Source organism: Canis lupus, chromosome 2 (assembly GCF_003254725.2).
Source record: "Canis lupus dingo isolate Sandy chromosome 2, ASM325472v2, whole genome shotgun sequence".
Lineage (NCBI taxonomy): Eukaryota > Metazoa > Chordata > Mammalia > Carnivora > Canidae > Canis > Canis lupus.
Window position 1 is genome coordinate 44509512 of NC_064244.1, and position 22572 is coordinate 44532083.

Genomic DNA, 22572 nt, shown 5'->3' on the forward strand with positions numbered 1-22572 from the left:
CCGCCCTGAGCCAAAGGCAGGCGCTAAACCGCTGCGCCACCCAGGGATCCCCAATCTTTCAATTTTATCTCCTCTTTTTACTATCTCCCTTTATAATGAGGAAATTGAGAATTAGAGAGGTAACCCCTGTTGTCTCAAATATTAGGTCAGAAGCAACAGAGCTGATCTGATTTGAAACCAAGTCGGCTTGACCAAACAAACAAAAAACAGACCAAACAACTATACTCTTTGCACTCTACAAAGCTGCCATAAGCATTGCTGGTGTATATTGTCAAGCCAAGGAGTAAATTTCACTTATCCTCATCATATACAAAGTGTGGCCAAACCAACAACCAAAAGTTCAGAATACTAAACAATAATAATAATGAAAAGCACTTTATTAAAGATAAAGTATTCTTTTAAAGAGTCATATACCCATTACTACTACTACACTTGGGAATCCAATGTAACTAATTTCCTAACGAACACAGAATTGTTTGATGCTTAAGCAAATATCCCCTCACCATTCCCAGTTAGAGTGAATAAAGAAAATACATTCCTAAGATGTCTTTTAAGACGAATGTGAATATCAAAATAAAAGGCTACTCATCTATTTCCTAGAAAGATCTCAGACTGATAGGGCCAATTAAGCTAACACGAGTATCATGTACAGTTCTACTGCCCTAGCAGAGCTAGATCATCACAAAATAAACCCTAGCTATTTGCAGTTGTAAAGGGTTGGTCTCTTTCTAATAAAGATAAAATCAGCTTCTACATACTTTAGGGATAATCTGAAAATCATGACATTATCAACACTTTACATCTGTCATATATACATATCTTAAGTAATAGCTACAATGTATGTGACTATCACGGAAATCTTAAATTGAACAACAGCATTATCTATTATCCTTGTTATCTGGGGGAAAAAGTTTGTTTAATTTGTTCACAGCATTTGGAAAAGTACTATTTTATCCTGTCAAGCTTCTTATAAAAAAAACAAAAAGGACATAGTTCATTATGCTTTCAGGCCAAAGTCACCACTATTCTATAATGAAATAAAAATGTAATAAATGAAAGTGATTTCTCTATTAATGACTAATTTATTGAATCCCCAAAATTAGAGGTTTTGGATAATTAAATGTTAGGCATATTGAAGCTTCCTGCCACTAAATACTGACATGAGAAATGAGTCAATGACAGTAGAGACAAATTAAGATGTGTTTAAATTAAAGTCAAGGTTTTACTAGTCAATAAAAAAATGAAAATTTTCATTAAAAGTATTTCCTGCTTTCTATTATTAGTTAAAATAAAAGCAGAAAAGGTAAAAGTACTTTTTTCCCTAATGGTGATCATAAAATCAAGCATTCCCAACTCTCCATATTAACTTTAAGGCACTTAAATCTTTGCCAAATCTATTTCACTAAGTGGAGGAAAAAGCAGGCAGCAAGCTCAAAACATCAGTAAGTCGAATTTCTACAGTTATAGAAGACATTTTCTTTGAAAACTTAAGGTTTTCCCTTTAGTCATGTTAACTCTTAACAATTCTCTTATGACTTATCAATAAATTTTAATATCTTAATGTAGAAAATGTGTTATTTGTGATTTGTTCTTCATAAAATTAAAACACTTTTCCAACTACAGATTCCTTCTTGGCAAAAGTCAAGCATTTATTTTTGTTCTGAGAATTATATCCGTGTAATGCTGAAATAGTTTAGGATTTAACCACTCCTATGAACATTCTATATTCAGCACCCGTTTTGTCCAGAAGAGACAATACCAGCAGTCACAGAAAGCTCTAGTATTACTGTATGTATGCACTGACTATTAAAAAGCACCAGGGGGAGCAGACAGGGGAAGAAGTAAGGACAAGCACCTCAGAAAAGCAATTATTTTATAGGCAACAGAAACATGTTAGGAGTGATTGTTAATAAGTAAACAGACAAAATAAATTCCATAAAAAAGTCATGACTACATTTGCAAAGCTGGCTTATGTTTATCTAGAATGAACTAAAGAAAAACCTGAAGTCTCTTGGAAGGATGCTTGAATCCTAACTTCAAGAGACTTGCAGCTTGAAGCACGGCAGTTTCCAGCAGTGCCAAGCCTTGAAACTGCCCCAGAATTAGAGAGGCGAAACAAAATATACTTTTATAATGGCGTATTTTAGGAGGAAATCAAAATGTTTTTGTTCTCTCCTTTAAACATCTCTGCACTCACACTGAAGGCCTGCTGGAATATGTATTACTAGGTCACAAGAGGATAAAGTGACAGGGTTCCGTAGCAGAATCGTTTTGTTTTGTTTTGTTTTTTTAGGATTTATTTATTTATTTTAGAGATGGAGAGGGGCAGAGGGAGATAGAGAATCTGAAGCAGACTCTCTGTTGAGAGCGGTGCCTGAAGAGAGGCTTGATTTCACAATTGTGGGATCATGACCTGAGCCAAAATCAAGGGTCAGATGCTCAACAGCCCAGGTGCCCCTCTAACGCATAATTTTTAACCCAGGTGCCCCTCTAACGCATAATTTTTAAAAGCCCTGAAGCTTAGACTCCTGTCCTGCCCTCCTCACATTCTCAATTTACTTTCCTTGAGAGAAAGGTAACCAAAAACACTGTGAAACTATTCTGCATTAAAAACAGTCTAAAAAGGTATTTTAGCTTTGCAAATTCTGTACAAAAGAGTGGAAATGTCCTCACCAATCCCACACTGTTTCGCATGTTCCAAGAACTAATAAGTGCTGTGTTTTCAGTTTTAGAGTAAAACAGTAAAAGTATTTAGCACTTCTGTCTGGAATTCTGTAACCAGAATTTAAGAAAAGACGAAACTTCTAATTTGATGTTCAAATGTTTCTATCTATATAATACAAAAAAACTGTGTAAATTAACTTAAGGACTTTTTTCCATAATATAGAGATGTACACCAAAGACAGTTATCTAAGGACTGCACTGTGACAATCCATGAAACCTAAAATGTCAAGCGAAAATTACAACTGAATGGTAAAAAACAAACAAATATATTTTAGCCAAGAAGACATTCAAGGAAGTCTACTTTTTTTTTTAAGTAAGTTTGACCTAAATCTCACATAATAATACCAATAACAACAGGTACAGTGCCTACTATCACAAACTTTTTATTATGTAGCTGTTTATATATATATTCTTTCAGACTCTTATATTGATCTTTCAAAACAGATAATTGTGCTTATCTTACACTTAAGGAAAGTGAATCTAAAAAAGCTGAATTTTTTTTTTTTTTTTTTTTTTTTTAATATAACTCAGCTAGCAAGGAACAAAACCAAGACTTAACTTCTAGGTCTGCCTACTTGCTTTGAGAACTTACCAAAACCTCCCTCAACTGTAGCAACAGGTTCCAAAGGAAAGCTGTACAAATTTCAGGGAGATTAATGTGCTTATGAGGGTAAATGCTGTAGATTTAATCACTCTAAGTAAAGGCCATCTGGAGTTTCTCATCCTACTTGGTACACGCATCCTACATGTACTATAGTCCATGTTGGCCTTGGCCAAGAACTCAATACTCTTCCTGCCTTTGTAGCATCAATAAGCATTATGCACATTATAATACCAACCAGGAAATATAGGTAGTTACTTCTAAAGCATCACTTTAAAACTGCTAATAATTTGGATTCCTTTAAGATTTTCAAAACACAGAAATAATGTTAACACAATTGGTTAAATGGGCTGGAGGAATCCTTCTTCCTAATACCCAAATCTATATCTGTAGTAAGTATTTTTTTTCTCTATAATCACTTAAAAATCATGACCTTAGTAGTATTTTTATTATGTTTCATTATATTATTAAATTAAAAGAAAACTCAAGTGAGAAGAAAAGTAAAAATGTCATGATTTTTCAAAGGCAGAAAGCGAATAACCTGAAATACCTGGTTCAAACAAGTACATGTAAAAATAATAGCAATAAAACATAACGAGAAAGCAATGTTTCAGACATATTCATTCATCTCAAAGAGATGTGTGCTGCTCGCTGTCAAATTTCCAGTTGAGACTTGGGTTGGGCATCATTCACAGGGACCTTCAGATCAGCTGCTCCCACTCAGTTTACAGCTTATGTGGATGTGACTTTTTCCTGCCCTTGGTATGAAGCAGGAGGGTAACTTTACAACATTTACCAAGAGCTTTTTTACCCCTTCTATGTTAATCCCTTTTCACCAATAAAAAGTTACACGAGTTTAGCATTCTTGTAAAAATGAATGGGTTACAAAAAGGAAGTGGACAGCATAGAAATTAAAAGTTTAATCAACAGCTTCAGTCAGGGTGATTTTTTTTTAATGTTAAAAATAAGTGTCCTGTCAATAATATTTCAACCACAAGACACAAACAGCTAGAGAATTCACTACCTTTTTAATTTTTTTTTTAAATTTTATTTATTTATGATAGTCACATAGAGAGAGAGAGAGAGAGGCAGAGACACAGGCAGAGGGAGAAGCAGGCTCCATGCACCGGGAGCCCGATGTGGGATTCGATCCCGGGTCTCCAGGATCGCGCCCTGGGCCAAAGGCAGGCGCCAAACCGCTGCGCCACCCAGGGATCCCAGAATTCACTACCTTTTTAAAAAGTCTCTTTCTCAACCTACATTTCCCTTCAACCAAATAAATCCACCTTCTATACCAAATCTGTAAATTAACTCAAAGTTTAATTGAGTGCCTTCACAATGGAGATTTCTAAAAAATCCTGTCTTATTTGGTGCCACTACAGAAAGAAATCATTTTGATCAATTACTGTGACCTAAAATCTTAAAGTATGGATAAACTAATTACTTGACAGTTGCCATCATTTATATTATTAGATTTCATGTTAATTTTTAAATTCAAACACAGGTCTTATCTTTAAGGGGATGAATTTCTGGGGAAAGTAATGATAGCTGCTCATCTTGAAAACATAAGCAAATGTCTGCATATCCCCTTAGGTGCCTTCTGATTCTGCTCTCCTTTTTTACATAGAATTAACCAGGCAAGACAATTAAGAACTCAATCCCACTGCAGAATGGTCCCATTCAGCATGTAGGACACATTGAAGATACTCATCACAGTCTACTATTATGAATCAAGTTACTTTTTTAAAATTTGTATTTTATAAAATTAATCAATGAACTAAGAATTTGTTGGCCAATGAGAACAATGGCACCTGATCACAGCAGTGAGTAACAGCACAGTGATGGGTTAATTTGATGAGGAGCCACACCAAATTTCAAAATGAGGCCCAAATAACAAAACCCCCCAAAAAACTCCAAAGCAAACAAAAATCCCAGATCTGATTACCAGCGTGCATTTGGGTTAGGTCAGTGCGCTTAGGGGTAAATTAGTGCCTGGAGACAGCTCCTAAAGAGTCCCTTTTATTTGATCTGAAGCTATCCTCTCACTTTAAAAACAATGCAATCTCTGTAAGCGCTGTCAACAGATAAGACAATCAAGTGGCTGATATCCTAAATGGTATTTTAAAAAAACTTGATTGGGGGGAAAAACTCAGGTGAGATAAAAACAACAACAACAACAACAACAAGCTAAGAAAAAGCATCACCCTTCCAAAGATCTGTGCACAAAGATAAACCTTCAGATGGTATAACCTTCCTGACCTTGTAAATAGGTGGCCAAAATATTTAACTATCTTTTAAGAAGCAACTGTTAGTAACTGCCACACAAAGTTACCAGTTTTTACCACTTGAATCCCTCAGTCCTGTGCATCCAACATGAACTTGCCTCCTTTCCTATCCCCTCGGCCAAGTATTCATTAAAAACATACATAATCCTGATTACTTCCTTACATAACTAAAGACCAAAAAAAAAAAAGAACAGAAATCCCAAAAAGTACAGTTATAGTGACAACACTGTACCTTGCTTTAAGGCTGTCTCAGGCTGAAGGTTACTTTCCAGTTCCCCAATACTCCACCGACCACCAAGGCCAGCACTTCGCCACATATGGCACAGACGGCCCATTAAAACATACTTAAGCGACCTCGGGGAACCTGGATTTCTCTCCAAGGTTCATGAACACAGAGGCAACGAGCCTAACGAAGTCTCTAACTCTGTGGGTGTCTCCTGCGGACGCGTTAAGGCTAAGCGCACGTGTAGAGGCTCGGTTCTTACACGGTGCCCTGACATCTACAGCCAGGCGAGGGAAGGCTCCAAGTTCGGGGAACTCTCCCGAGCGCGAGCGGTCGCCGGGGACACCCGGGAGGCTGCGCCGACCTCCAGCAACTCCTCCTGCCCCCTGGGGATGCCGAGCGCACCCCGGAGCCTGCAACCCCGCCAAGGCCCCGCCGGGGTCTCCGGCGCAGGGGCCGAGCGCCGCCGACCAGCCCCCTCCCCACCCCCCACGCCCCCGTGGCCTGCGCGGGGTGGGGGTGGGGGTGGGGTGGGGTCTGTAACCAAAGTACGTCGGAGCTGCTCCGGCAAGGTGTTCTGATTTATCCGGGGCCGGCGCGGGGTCCGGGAGCCCCCTCCCGGGGAGGCGGGGGCGAGCAGCGCCTACCTTGTTGGAGGCCATCTCACTGACGGAGTGCCTGGTCTGCAGGGTCTCCAGCTGGTCCAGACACCAGTCCAGCTCCTCCAGGGTCTCGCTGGCCAGTTTCTGGTAGGCCTCCTCTGCGGAGAGATAGGGACAGGGGCACTGAGTCCTGAGGCGCTTGGCGCGGCCGCGCCCGAGCTCCAGGGGGCCCCGTGCCGTACCCCGCCATGCTCATGCTCGCACGCCCGCTGCCCGCGCGGGACGGCCGCTCCTCCATGGTGCCGAGCCCCGGGGGGCGGGGGCGGGGGCCGGCCTCGGGGACGCGCGGCGGCTCAGCTCGGCGTCTCGGCTCCCGGGCGGCGGGGGGCGACTCCGCGGCGGCGCGGCGGGTCCGAGCGCCCGCGGGAGGCGGCCCGGCCCCCGCCCCCGCCCGCGCCCCGCGCCCCGCTCCCCGCGCCCGCTGCGCCGGCCGAGCCTTCTCTCCACGCGAATGAATCAGCCGCGGCCGGGTGCGCGGCCGCCACGCTTCCTGTTTTCGTTCTCGGGTCCGCGGGCGCCCGGCTCAGCGCCGCTCCATCGCCGCGGCTTTCCGGGAGCTCCCCCCGCGCCCCGCGCGGCCCCCGCCGCCGCCCGGCCCCTCCTCGGCCGCCTTACGGGGCGCCCGTCGACCCCCGGCCGCCGCCTCGCCCGCGCATCCCCCCGCGCGGCCCGCGCCGCTCGCTCTGGAGCGGGGCCCAGCGGGAGGCCGGGGAGGGGCGGGCGGGGCGGCGGCGGGAGGCGGGGGGGGGGGTCGCGGGGGGTGGGAGGCGGGAGGCGGGGTGGTCGCGGGGGGCGGGAGGCGGAGGGGTCGCGCCCGCCGCGGGGCTCCGGCGGGACCTGGCGCGCACGCGCACACGGCCGCGCACCTGCCCCGCGGGGACCCGCGCATCCGAGGCTCGGCCGGCGCGCCGGGCGGGCGGCCCCAACCAGGTGCCTTGGGACCCGAGCGACCGTCGCTGGGGGTTTGGGTTGTAGGGGCTTTGAGGCTTCGGTTCTGAGGGCTTAGGATTTACCTACTTCCAGGGTGGTTGTGGGACGCAAATTATTTCCATTAAAACCAGACTCTTGCAGTCCCCAGCCCGGGCCCCCGCTAAGTACCAGACTTGGGAGTGTTGGGGCGGACATGGACGGGCAGACAAGAACAACGGCTCCAGAAGGCACGGAGTTGACAACGCGCCGCATCTTCACCTTGAGAATGGTCTAAGAGCCCTCTTAAAGGAGCCGCAGGGTGAATGTGCCACACACTATGGGCACTGGACACACGTCCTGCATACGTGCTCCCCCAGTCCGCAGACCTGCGAATCAGAGACCGGGATGCTCTTGTGATGCCAAAGGAGAAGGTCTGCAAGGGTGTTTCTGCCCACCAGGTGCAGAATAAACTACAAACGTGAGAAAAAGGAAGAGACCACGTCCACAGACACCGTGTGGAAGCTGGTTCCGTTTTCGGAAGCTGACCCTGGGGACCTTGGGCACTCAACATTAAAAGGATCGATTGCAGAGAACCTCACTACACTAAACAAAACTTTGAGAGAGGAAAATAATCCAAACTCCGAAGAGTCACATCTTACAAAACTCGGTTATCCTCAATTACAAAGAATACGCTGAAAAGCTTACGTGATGTTGGTGAGATCCCCTTTCCTTGGTCTTCAAATCTACAGGTGGTCAAGGAGAAGAAACTCTGCCCTTGAAATTCAGACTCCATAAATGATCAGTGGCACAACAGAGAGTTTTCACAGACTGAATCTTCTGGCTTCTGGAATTTACCAGATAGGTTTTTGCAGCAAATTTGTAAAAGTTAGAATAACTTTCAAAGTATTTGTTACATGGGCCACTGGCTCATTGTTATCAAGGATTCTTGGACTGTTTGGTATTCACTTTGAGGACTCTGTGTTAAAATTTGCCTCTTTTATTCCTTTTCCTTTTCTGCATCAATCTAGGTAAATACATACTCTAGGTGGACAAACAGCTGCCTAAACCTTGACAGGTAAATTAAAAAGTGAGATTAGACCTTTTTCCCCTACCAAAAATAACAACCTTAAAGATAATTTAAAATAGTAAGTATGAAGTGTTTTATCTGAATAGCCTTTCCCTGATTACGGGAATATAAAAATACAACTGATTCTTATAAAAATGGAAACGTTACATAACGATGTAATGTAGAAAGTCCCTTGTAACCCCATACCCTAAGGATCACAAATAATAAGTAAGCCTATGATCATAACACATTTTCATTTTACTTAATACCTTCCATATGCAAGTATAGAGCAATCTAATTGAAATGGTAGTACATCTACTATGTGGTTTGGTTTTATTTTTGCTTTTTTCCTCCCTCTCTACTATATAAAATAAGGATGTAGGACATTTTAAGAGGAAATTAACTTATTTTAGGTTATTTCAGTTGTCTATAGTGAGCATGTCCAGTGGGGTATAGATGCAAAACCATTGTGCCTAGGATGTGTTCACTGCCATTTTTCCGGCCACTGGTTACACATGGAAGCCAGGAATCCCTTCTCCATACCTCTAAGGCTTGTGCTCCAAGCCTTTCAAAGTCTGAGCCCCAAAGGAACCTCCCCAGTATAAGTAATCTCCCCATTTTCACCAACTTCTCAAACCTGGAAATACAGGCCTTGGACTTAGCTGGGGGTGGCACTACATTATTATTATTATATTTCAGCATTTACTTTTCAATTGTAAAAGGGGACAGTAATTCAGGAAAGTTTCAATGCTTTAAACTTTTTTTTCTTAATTTTTAAAATTCTTAAGATTTATATATTCATGAGAGACACACAGACAGAGAGAAAGAGAGGCAGAGACACAGGCAGAGGGAGAAGCAGGCTCCATGCAGGGAGCCTGACGTGGGATTCAATCCCAGGTCTCCAGGATCACACCCTGGGCTGAAGGTGGCGCTAACCTGCTGAGCCACCCGTGCTGCCCAGTTTCAGTGCTTTATACTTAAATACAGGACTTGCCTTTAAAAAGGCAGTATAGCAACAAGAGGGACAACCTAATTCAGAAGATCTACTATTTGTCCAAATCATAGATGACCCACTTTGACAATCAGCATTCGGGTACAGCCCTAATGTGGTACGTATAGGTATTTTAAGTTCTGACTACTTCTGCATGCATTGTATGAATCTGGAGAAGGGAAAAACAATGACTGGAACACATCTACATGTCAATAAGTATAAAAACAAGTTCTGGCAGAGTAAAGAAATTTGTTCTATAAAACTGTTGCTCAAATAATTATTGCCGATATTAGTACAGAGATGAGAATACTACTTTTTCCAAATCCCTTAGTTTATAGGCAATATAGCTAGCCACAGTTTTTTGGGATCATTATTAAAGTTTAACTTTTAGGAATTTTTACCCCAAATGTTCTAAGACATCGAGTAACTGACCTTTTCATCCCCAGTAAAAAAAAAAAAAAAAAAAAAAAAAACCTCGATGCAGAGTTGCCAGCTATCCTACAGGAAATTGAGTCACCACACCAAACAACACACCTAAATGTCATTGACAGCTAACAGGACAAAAACAGTGACCCAGTTTAATTTTGGATTTTACCAAGAACACATACTGCATTCATTAATAAAATGCTTTCTCTCTAGAGAGTATTCACTGTGGTACTACTTGAAAATAGTATATGAAATCTCTTTTTTTTTCCAACTGTCCAAAATCTTGCTAAGTCAAGGAGCTACAAGGGAGAAAAATGCCCAAGCCCAATTATTAGCTCTATCCCGTAAAAGCTAGGAGAGGGCTCTGGGACAGCAAGTGCAAAATAACTTGAGCTCTTGGAAGTCCCCTCCTACAGCAGTGTCGGGTTTTTTTCAAGGCACCCTTGAACTATGTAACACCCCTGTTTCTGCTCAGGATTTTCTGTGAACAAACAGTCCTCAATTCTTGCAGGCCAGCACTTGGCTTCCGTCATTGTGATGTGATCAAGGATTCCCCTGACACATGGCCTGAACTGGTGCCAGGGGCTCCCAGAGAAGATGCTGAAGCAGCAGCTTCCCTTTGCAAAGGAAAAAAAGTAATCGCCTCAGAGCCACAGCAGTTAGTTAGAGGTTGAGGTCGTTTTCTTGGGAAATGTTCAGCCAATTACTCTTATCTACAACCTATAGCAACACTGACCAATGAGATAAAAGGATCCATTCTACAAGATGTGTAATAGTGTGGATGTTGGTCTTTCTTTTTTCTTTTCTTTTGCTTCTTCTCTTCTCTTTTCTTTTCTTTCCTTTCTCCGTTCCCTCCCTTCCTTCCTTCAGTATTTGAGTGATTAAAGATCTATGTAACTTAGTCATAATTCCTAGATAGGCCAACTGGAGTAAATGAAGAGAACAGGTACAAAATCACTTATCATGGGTACCATTTGCTTACATTTAGTTAAAAAACAAATATAAATTAAAAAGTTGATTCAGTTTTTCTTAAAATTAAAAAAAAACTTCACTAAATATCTTCAAAGAGCAAACACTTAAATATGTATCTTTCTAACTGATTCCAGCTTCTCCTGTCCTAATTCCTACCAAAATTGCCTCTTTGTTCCTAAGGATGGAGTTGATAGTGTCTAAAGTAGGGAGAACTGGAGAAAAATGATTCCTATTTCACCACGTATTGCTTCGAGCTAGTTCCCCCTTGCATTTGCTACAGTAAAAGATTTGTCCAGGTTGGTTCTAACTTTTGCTGACTGATTTTTTTCCCCCTCTATTCATTTTATCTGATGGGAAATACATAAAGGAGTTGGATTTACTTTCAGTGTGTACATGTAACAGGTTTAAGCAGAGCTTGCCAGTGGCAAGCTGCTCTCACTTCCAAGTGTATTACTGGCACCAAGTTCTTGTTTTGAAGTATTTTAAAATCTTATGAAATATATAAAATTTCACTTAGTACTTCCAAAAACCTCCAAAGGGAAGATGTACATAATTTTGTGAGGTTTCTTTTTTATTTTTATCTTCCTACAATCTACAATTATTTCTAGTGCCGCCTAAGGCTCTAGTAGAATTTTTTAAATGAAATAAACACAAGATTAGGTTTCACTGACTTCTAGGACTCTCAGTAATTCAACAAATATTTGTTTAGCACCAACTCTGTGTCATGCATTTTATTAGAGTCTGCAAAAACAATGTGTCTAAAAGACTGTGTCCCTTATCCAACGAAAACCTAGACTTTGTGGAGAGGATTTCAGCATCCTCTATTGTAGAAAGCATTCTGAAAGAAAATAACATGGAAGCGGCTATTAGAAAGTAAAAAAGGCTTATTTAAATCAGATTGGTATAGAGTCGGAGTGGGAGGCCAAATCCCAAAGAATGAAATAGGAGGTAAGTGAAGAGTGGTGGAAGAGAGTTTAAGAGAGAACATGTGAAAAAAAATTAAAAAAAAAAAAAAAAAAAAAAAAAAAACAAAAAAAACAAAAAAGAGAGAACATGTGAGCAAGGACATGGGCATATGTTCAATGAGATGTGTGTGTATGAGTGTAGAGAAAGGAACTACCATGAGTAGGGCCTTGCTCAGGGGGAAAGAGGCTGGAGAAATATGTAGGCACTGGCTATGAAAATATTGTTAGGTATCTGCGGTAGTGACTGTGGACTGAATCTTCAAGAGGACAGCCACTGAGTGATTCAGAATGCTTTGTGTTATGGGATTGAATTTTCTTTAGATGGAAAATTCTAGGGCTCTGAATAAATGGGGCTAAAGAAGGCAAAGCTGACGTCAGTGAGACCATTATATTTGGCCATATTATTGGTAGAATAAAATTAATAATTAATGGAACATTTGCTTTCTGATGATTATTCTTATTCAAGACAATCTTAGTATTAAAGTTCTAATTAGGCATATATCAGGCACGAAAGACTGTCCAGTGGGATAGGCATCTTGCTCTGAAAACTACAATCTTCTAGTCACTGGAATTTTAATCATACTGTATTTACCCGAATTTTTTAAAGGGAGAAACTGCTTGCAAAAAAAGCACTTGATGAGGTTACTTATTACAGAAGGTAAGATTTTAAGAATCCCTGGTTTGGGTGGAACTCATCTGTGATCTTTATGACATAGGAAAGGGGAAGAATATACTGATTGCTCCACAGAGTGTATATGTGTGTAACACAAAAGAGTCACCTTGGCCTATAGGATAATTCAAAACTATAAATCTCCCACTCCCCCAATCTTTAATAAAGTTGCTGAAGGTACAAGATGTGGTAAGTGTTTTGTTTTGTTTTAACCCAGTAAAGGGACTGGGCTTGCAGGACAGATTTGCACAAACAGAAATGTCAGCCTGAGCTGACTCTGGAAAGTACAGGCAGAGGAAGAGAAGCAAGCTTTCAGAATTCACTGTAAGATTTGGGAGGCTTTTGTCCAAGAAACTGGGAGTTTGAGTTAAGTTTAATCAGACAGGTGGGTTGAGGACTCTACGTGACTCCAAACCATAAGCAATATTTTTTCTTGATTAAAGCTGAAGTAGTAGAAGGAGGTTCCAATCTCCATCCCACCTCATAAGCCATAATCCCTGGAAGATCACCTAATCTTTCTTGGGCCTCAATTTCCTCACATGTAGATTGGAGACAGTAAAATCTGGTAGATTATTTTAGCGTGAGAGTCCATGGGTTAAGTAACCTTGCATTGCTTACCTAATAGATTCTTTTCTAGGCACTGGACCAAATGATGGAGATTCAGTAATGAGCAACTAAGTTAAAGGTTCCTGCCCACCCTTAAGGAGTTTATATTCTACTGGTTACAATAATCTTCTGTTCATTTTAATATGGATTGAATACCTGCTATGTGCCAGGTGCTGAATATACTAAAGAGAAGGAAGTGACTTAGCGTTTTAAGAAGCTCATAGTCCAGTGAGGAAGACAATTACAGTTGACCCTTGAACAGCACAGGGTTTAGGGACACTGACCCCTTCTGCAGGTCCAAAATCCATGTGTGACTCTTGACTCTCCCTAAATTTAGCTGCTACTAGCCTGCTGTTTTCCTGAAACCTTACTGATAACACAGATGGTTTATCAGCATATATTTTGTATGTTAAATGTATTATAGACTGTATTCTTACAACAAAATAAGTAGAGAAAAGAGAATATTATTAAGAAAATCATAAGGAAGAGAAAATACATTTATAGTACTGTACTTACTGAAAAAAAAAATCCACATAGATGTGGACCCACGCAGTTCAAACTTGTGTTATTTAAGGGTCAACTGTATAGAAGAGCATGTAGGCAAGTTTTCCATTAAGATTAGGCAGTAGGGGATCCCTGAGTGGCTCAGCGGTTTAGCGCCTGCCTTTGGCCCAGGGCGTGATCCTGGAGTCCCGGGATCGAGTCCCGCATCAGGTTCCCTGCATGGAGCCTGCTTCTCCTGCCTGTATCTGCTTCTCTCTCTTTCTCTCTCTCTCTGTCTCACATGAATAAATAAATAAAATCTTTTAAAAATTAGGCAGTAGGTGCGGTGTAATGCAAGCACAAGGCAGAGATGGGGAACAGGGGAGGTACACCTACTGCATCCTGGGGAAGACCTGGGAAAGCTTTCTGAAAGAAGAAATGTGGGCCATGAGTCTCCAAAGATGGATCAAAGAGTAAACTAGGTAAGGAATGGAAATTGACATTTGAAACAGAGAGCAAACAGGTGCCACTGACAGGTGGAGAACACTGGCCATGCAGGGAGCTACAAGTGGTAACGATGGAAAGCTTAGGTCTGGCAATGGACAAAGATAAAGGTGGAGAAGTAGTCAGGGGGGACTTAGTGTACTAATCTGAGTTTCTGGGTTTTTTTTTTTTTTTTTTTTCTGCAATACCTATTACAAATCTAAGCCATGAAGTCACATGGTCAGAGTTTCTTTTCAGAAAGATTGCTCTAGGAATAGTATGAAAGGAAAATTGAAGAAGGGAAGGACCCATTGGGAGGCCTAGAGCAGAAGCATCAACCAGAAAGGTAGAAGAGAACCTCTCATGAGCAAAGAAGAAGCAGAACTTCAAAGGAGAACATCTAGGCATACTCGCTGATACCCATACCTGAATAGGGTAGGCCACAAATACCTACCAATTTGGGCTAAGATAAATTTAATTTGTAATTCATATTTTAATTACACAAAAGAGGGTGTGGGTGGTAAGCAAATGCTAGTGAAGAAACCTTTGCCTGGGAAGTTGTTTTAATAAAGTAACAATAAACTTTTTGAAAGAAGGCTAAAAAAAGTACTAGAACTATATACATTATTCCCGTATTCCCTGTTACAGCCTTAGGAATCATTTTCATTCCTGTGGGGTGGCTTGTAGGAGGCTATCTGTGTTTCCATCACATACAATCAACCTTCAAATATGACATCTTTAGGTCTTTGTCAGTTACTGCATGAAGTATTCCTTATAGAAAATAAGGAGTTTGAATAGATGCTAGATGATCTCTAGTGCCTATCCAGCTCTAGCCTTTATGTATTTTATGGCTGCTGACACTATGCTTTCTGAGTGGAGTATTGATTTTAAGGGTGTCTACTACTGGTTAACCCACGTGGGGTCAGGAACGGCTATAGAGAGAATTCCTGAGTTGAGCAGATGCCTTCAACGATGCCATCCAATTCCACAATTACGTGGCTCTATGGGGTTAGCTCAACTGTTTAAGAGGTATGGCTGTTTTATAATTGAAATTGAGATCTTATGACAAAGAAAGTCTTGGAATATAGTTACACCCATCTCTGCTGTAAATTTAAATTTACCTCCATCTCCAACCCTGCCCCAAACATATTCCCATCTAATACTCTGCCATTTGATTTTCCAATTTCTTAATTTCTACAACTGCCACCCTTAGGTTAAATTCTCATCGACGTCTTTCTACATGCTTGTGAAAGCCTCGTACTGGATTTCCTTGGGTTCAGGTTTTTCCACCACAGTACTGTTTAGAAAATCAAAATAATCTTCCTTAAACTGTTTTATTATTATTATTTTTTTTTTAGAGAGAGAGAGAGAGAGAGAGAGAGAGAGAGAGAGAGAGAGAGAAAGTATGGCAGGGTGGCAGGGGGCGGGGGATGGGGGCAGAGGTAGAGAGAGAATCTCAAGCAGGCTCCATGTCCAGCACAGAACTCAATGCAAGGCTCAATCTCATGACCCTGAGATCATGACCTGAACCAAAACCAAGGTTGAGATACTTAACTGATAGAGCCACCAATGCGCCTACTTAAACTGTTTTTAATGTGTCAGTCCTTTGTTTAAATATGTTACTGTTATCATTGCCATACTACTGTGTTCACATAAGGCCTTTCTTCCGTGGGTTTTTCAATAAAACTTTCAGCTCTCTTTCTCACTATCCCATCTAATGCTGACTTCTCAGGCAATCCTTCCACCTGGATACAATTTGCTGACCAATGTCTCTGTGACTTTGCTTAATCATCTTTCTGTTTTTTTTTTCTAGGTCTTTCTGTAAGTGTCTAGACCAGTTCTTGACATTTACAGGCATGCAACAAATATTTTTGAGTAAATAACCAATAAGTACACATAAGACTATTTCTTCCCAAGTAATATTCAAGCAGTAGTACTGTCCTGAGTATGGTTCTTGAGATGTATTCATCTTCACCTATCTATCTCTTATGCTCAGTCTAATGCATTCAAACTCTTATTGATCAAGAACTATCATTGCCAGAACTTTGGTTAAGCACACCATGGTGTCTTTCTTGAGTGAAATATTAATATTAGACTTAAAGTGATAGTTATTATAATACTATATACATAGAATAGTCTTTACAAAATCAAATGAAATTTTGAAAGAACCCATCAATACACAGGTATGAAGCTTGGGGGTAACAGGTGAATGAACTAAAGGTCATATGCTATCCTACCAAGATCAGGAGAATGTAGATTAAAAGTGGGGAAATAACTGAATCTTGTACTTTTGCTATTCTAAGTTTAGCCAATCTGTAGTGCTCATGTTAATTTCTAGCAGACATTTAAATATATATTTCTCTCTCAATATAACAAAATTAAATCCTGTGTATCCCTTCTCCACGAAATTATTCTGTGTTTTCACTGCTTCATCTCTACCATTACAATCCCATCTGCTTCCCCATCCCTGTGCCACACATACACACATACATACTCTGCTGGTTTAGTAATTATTTATTTACTTATTTTATTTATTTATTTAATTTATTTTTTAAAGATTTCATTTATTTATTCATGAGAGACACATGAAGCAGAGACATAAGCAGAGGGAGAAGCAGGGTCCCTGCGGGGATCCTTTTACAGGACTTTATCCTAGGACCCTGGGATCACGACCTGAGCTGAAGGCAGACACTCAACCACTGAGCCACCCAGGTACCACGATTTCCTTTAGATTTTCCTTAGAACATGACTTTCCTGTCTTAGGAATCACTTCTTTATCCTTGTATTATAATGACCAGTTACATTATATGATGTATTTGTTTTCTCTATAAATTTTACTTGATTCATTGCTCACTACCCTACCTTGTGCATTCCATCATCCTCATCTCTTGATCTTTTTTTCTGACTTTTTACAAGGGAAGAGAACTTCCTTAAATGATTGCTCATAGGGCAGCCCCAGTGGCGCAGCGGTTTAGCGCCGCCTGCAGCCCGGGGTGTGATCCTGGAGACCCAGGATCGAGTCCCACGTCGGGCTCCCTGCATGGAGCCTGCTTCTCCCTCTGCCTGTGTCTCTGCCTCTCTCTCTCTCTCTGTCTCTCTCATAAATAAATAAATAAAATCTTTAAAAAAAAAAAAGATTGCTCATAAAGGAGACATTGGTGGTAGGTATACTTTTTGATTTCCTGCACTTCAAAAGTCACAATGCTTCTTACCCATTTTGGAAGTCTAATAAATCTTCTGAGAATCTGATGCAAACCTCACTAGAAAATGTACATAAGCTTATATGATCAACTTTTTAATTTTATATTTTATTCTTTTTTAAAGATTTATTTATTTGTGATAGAGAAAGAGAGAGAGAGAGAGAGGCGCAGAGACACAGGAGGAGGGAGAAGCAGGCTCCATGCTGGGAGCCCGATGTGGGACTCCATCCTGGGACTCCAGGATCATGCCCTGGGCCAAAGGCAGGCACTAAACCGCTGAGCCACCCAGGGATCCCCAATTTTAAAAGTATTCACTGACCTCCCCGAAGTCACCAGGGACTCCAGGTTTGCAAATTCCTATCTGAATAGGGAAGAGAAAATATTTGTTTTAATCAGTACTGCTCCAGAATCTTTTATTCAGAATCAGTACCTCTGCTGCCTTCCTTATTCCCTAACTCTCCTCACTGTGAGCTCCCTAAAGAAAAGTAATGCCAAATAAACATGCATTCCATATAAAGGAGTCAAAGTCAGAGCTATGAAAAAAAATATACATAAGGTGTGCAAAACAGACTAGGTTCTTTTTATACAGGCTGTAAACAGAGTCTCAGAAGGGTAGTTTATTATGTCCAATTTTTATTCTTACTATTTTTGCTATAGGTAGACCATATGAGTAAGAAGCCATGTTGGCCTACTGGTAAGCCTTCATTTGTTAAATGTATGTACATTATAGTGCAAGTTTTAGAACTCAGGATCATATTCGGAATACTTGGCTTGTCTACTTGTTTATGAGCTGGCCCTGTACACAAACTTAATTAAAAGAAATTAGTTCTCTAGGTATGAGACTATTTATGGATATTTAGATTTGGATAAGAAAGCTCTTACACACATGTACAACAATCTACAACCTATAGAGTTCCCCATGGGAGGTGGTATGACAGATCAGAAAGGGCATGGCTTTTTGAGTCACCCAGAATTTGAAGTCTACTTTTGCCATTGTTCTAGTTCTGTTATCTCAAATTAGTCATTTAAATATCCAAACCTTTATATGTAAGTTGGGAATAGTTTTTATGAGAAATGCATATGAAAAATGCATGCAAAACCCCCAAGGACAATATCTGCCTTATAGTAGGTACTCAGTCGGTTATAACTATAATTCTGACTCACCTTACAAGATTGTTTAAGTAAATTAATCTGCAATAAGCATTTAACACATGAAGGGTTTCTTCCTTTCTCATGGGTTCTCAATCCTTAACCAATTACAACTCTCCTATCATCACCATCAATACTCAACCATTCACCAGTTCTAGGCTGAATATTAGTGAGGAATCTAAGATCTAGAATAGCCTTCAAAAGACCACACCAGTCATGCCAAGTCACTATACATATACATATACATATACATATACATATACATATACATATACATTTCTTATGTATAAGTCACTGGTTAATAAAAGAGCACCACTTAACTGTGAGATTCCTAGGAGTTTCATTCTAATATTTCCCAAAAAATGTTCAACTGTAATTACTTCTACAAGATTCTCCTGACCCAAAGAATTCTGTAGTCAAACACGTTTGGGAAATGTATTTGTACCCTCTTTGCCATGATTTGTAATGGACACAAACCTACCAAAAGTTAGAAGTTCTACCGCAAAGAAACCTATCTAACATAATTTAACACATATTATCTAAACTTATATTTGATTTTTTAAAAAGATTTTTTTAATTTTAAAATTTTATTTATTTATTCATGAGCGACACAGAGAGAGAGAGAGGCAGAGGCATAGGCAGAGGAAGAAGCAGGCTCCTCGAGGGGAGCCTGATGTGGGACTTGATCCCAGGACTCCAGGACCACACCCTGAGCTGAAGGCAGATGCTCAATCACTGAGCTACTCAGGGGTCCCTATGCTTATTTGATCTTGAAACACATTTTTTTCATGTGACCATTATCATCTTTTGAAGCACACTTTGGAAAACTTTGTCCTGTATCATATATGGTGAATCTCAAAACATAAACACAATGCCTATGTTTTGTATGTCCCTACGTATTTGAAATCAGTCATGTGTTAGACATCTAATTTTTCCTCCTCGGGGCTTTGTGGCTGGAGAGTAATCTTCCTCCCTCCCTTTCTTTCTTCCTCTTTTTCTTTTCCCCAGCAGAAGAGCAGTTAAAAAGCCCATACATATTTATTGAGTCTCTCTGATGTGCTGGTTGCTGTGAAATACAAGAACATGAAAGATTCAGTGCCTGGACCTGGGAAGGAACTTGTAATATCCCGCTGAGAAAACCTGACACGTGACCAACTGCTGTCCTAGAGATATTGTGAGGTGGTGTAGAAATCATTCAGCTTGGAAGTGCTACTGCAGTTCAGAGCAAGGAGGGGGAGGGATGGACTGTATAGCCAAGTGCACAGGGCTCCAGGAAGAAGGTGAACCTGGATGTATGCCTTTGATAAAGTCTGTGGTTTGAATGGCTATGGGAGGATGGCATCAGCTGGCATTTCTTTTCAGGTGGAAGACGGTCTAGAGCCTGGATAAGGGTTATGTGTGTGGGCAGTAAATAGCCTGGATGGAGTAGACCCCTTCAAGGGAGGAGAAAGGAAGTCAGGTTGGATACTTAAGTGCATGGCATTGGGCTAATGGATATTGTGGGAAGCGGATAAGTGCACTGGTAGACCAGGAGGATGAAATGAAGAAGAGGGAGGGAGGGAGGTTACGAATCCATTGATATAGTCTAGATGAACAGTGGTAAGCAAGGCGTTCTAGAAGTATCCACTTTAGTGGTCTACTGTGACAGTTATGAGCAACAGAAAGTATTGGGGACAGAGATCTAGGTTCAAAGGCTGCCTCTGCAACTTAGCAACCACGTGGCAAGTTTAGGCAAATTATTTAACCACTCTACCTTAGTTTTCTCTTTTTCAAAACAGGGCTAAAAATACATCCACCAAAGATTTGCCCCCCTCCCCCAACACTGGCCATTTTCTACATTTAGTTGAATTTTAAGACTAACTTTAATTTTAAAATCACACATTCATCCCTATCTTGTTTTTGTTTCATTTCAACTTAAGTTTATAATTTGTTTAAAAAATTATAAATATTTATTAAGTCAATTACATGTAGTACATGACAGCTACTTTTAACAGCAATGCATCTCCTTCCCATCTCTTAAAATACAAAGTTATCCAAACAATTCTATACATATTTTTGATACCAATAGTAGTCAGCACTTGCATCTCCCTGAAAACTAACCTAATTAGTATTCATTACAACTGTTACTTTAGCAATTTAAACTGCATTTGTTTTATTAAGCAAAATGAATAAAGCATGCTGTTTATATTTTATTTCATTCTTAAGATTAGATTTTGAAAATACATATTATCCCATAGCAGTCTGGATACTTCTTGCCATAGCCTGATCTTGTATATGTGCTGCCGAAGTGAGCACTAGCCTGATCCTGTAAATACAAACTTTGAGTATTCCAGGTTTATGCTTAAATGATATCTCCTTGATAAGAGAAAAAAAAATTTGCATAGCATTTTCTTCCTGTTGTTTAAAAAACCAAATGGAGAGACATATTTCTTTATGTGTGTATTCATAAATCTCCAGGGCAAATCTACTGGCTAGAATTATTTTATTTAATGTGTGGGCATTTTGCATTGAAATCTTTTTTTTTTTTTTTTTTTGTATATTTTTTATGGGAGTTCGATTTGAAGATCTTTTAAGGCATTACATGAGTAGATTTTTGATTCAAGATAAGTTTGAAATCCCCTAGAAGTAATTATTGTAGTATGTCCCTCTGGTGTACAATTTTTAAGTTTTAGGAGTTTTGCCATTTTGCTAACACTACTGTGCTCAGAGCATCCACTATTTCACTAGGATTATTTCATTTATACAATTTTTTGTTGCAAATCAAAGCTATGGAGAATCTTCTGGATACCTAGGTCCACATTCTAATTTCTAATTTCAGTCTGTCTATTTTGTTTTCATACTTTGTCCTTGGTGACCTAATAGCTATGCCTGTCCATCTTGGAAGTATTCTTTATTCATCAGCTTCAAGGCCTCAGCTACCCAGATTATTCCCTTTGGCATTCTTTGAGATCTTCCAATAAGCACAATTATGGAGAACTTCAGCTCCTGTGACGAACTGCTGTTTTCTTCTGAAGGCCCAGACTCCACCCATACAGAGTTTTGGGGGAACACTAAGTGAGATGAGGCAGTGACTTTCAAACTTTCTTGACAGTGTACCACAGTAAGAAATATATTTTATCCTATTATTAGCCCACTTGTTTAAGTAGGAGCTACAATGAATACCTTTGGGTGTATTTTTTAAGTAATGTGGGTGCTAACTCCCAGTATCAAAATATGTACAGTAATGTTTTGATATCTGTATTTGTTTTTTTTTCCTATATTTGTTTTAAAAGGTGGGAAGGAGTGTACTTTATTAAAAGCAACTCCTGTGTGTTATATATAATAGTCATGACAAAATCTATTTATAGTCTTTGTTTAAGCAATAATGCCTTTAAATGAAAGTCACAAAAATAATTAAACACACACACTGTAAAGGAAATCTCTGTATCATTGAAACAGTATATACACCCATACATACATACACATATTTGATCTAGTATATAAAGAATTCAAATGGAACCTATGTGAAGTGATATTTAGCCTTAGCGCGTATGATTCACTCTGATGTTTTCTACTCTTTTGTATTTCATTAAAAAAAAAATTGATTGTGACCCAGTAATTTGATTTTGCAATCTACCAATAAGTTTGTAAACACCAAGGAGAGGAATCACTTAGCTTAATGAATGTTAGTTTTCTCTCCCTCTTCTCTACTCCTTCCACTTTATAATAAAAATTCTTCTTTTACTCTCCTGCAAGGGGGAAGTAGAACCCAAGGATTTCTAAGGTACAAGCTGGCTAATATGCAGATCCTTTTAAAATCATTCCTCCTTATGTGTAAGAGTGTCCTCAGGGCAGCAGAGGCTTACCAGTTGTACACATAAAGCTGAGATCGCTCACTCAAGTGCCTACAGGAAGGGATGATGTGGTGGTTGGGGACAACAGGAGTAGGAGGTGGGACTTCAGAAAGCATATGTGAAAATGCTGGCCAGGGGATCCCTGGGTGGCTCAGTGGTTTAGTGCCTGCCTTTGGCCCAGGGCGTGATCCTGGAGTTCCCCATTGGGCTCCCAGCATGGAGCCTGCTTCTCCGTCTGCCTGTGTCTCTGCATCTCTCTCCACCCCCCACCGCCCCCGTGTCTCTCATGAATAAATAAATTAAATCTTTAAAAAAAAATGCTGG

At 40.4% G+C, this 22572-nt stretch overlaps 1 protein-coding gene and 1 long non-coding RNA gene across 30 annotated transcripts in view; one reads left to right on the forward strand and one right to left on the reverse strand.

Annotated features, from left to right (window-relative positions):
- The window catches only part of PDE4D (phosphodiesterase 4D), a 1438885-nt gene that overhangs the window by 45064 nt on the left and 1371249 nt on the right, over positions 1-22572 (reverse strand). For 27 of the 29 annotated variants that reach the window (XM_049097700.1, XM_025448312.3, XM_025448311.3 and 24 more), the window contains one exon: positions 6481-6593. In XM_049097700.1, the coding sequence (XP_048953657.1) occupies positions 6481-6593 (113 nt within the window). Of the gene's footprint in view, positions 1-5842; positions 6019-6480; positions 6594-8109; positions 8245-22572 lie in introns of those variants that run through there. The other 2 variants (XM_035713054.2, XM_025448327.3) reach the window with 2 other exon arrangements.
- Positions 6444-11166, forward strand: LOC112660648 (uncharacterized). Its single transcript, XR_003137119.3, has 2 exons — positions 6444-6582; positions 7567-11166. It is a non-coding gene; the product is annotated as an uncharacterized LOC112660648 (long non-coding RNA).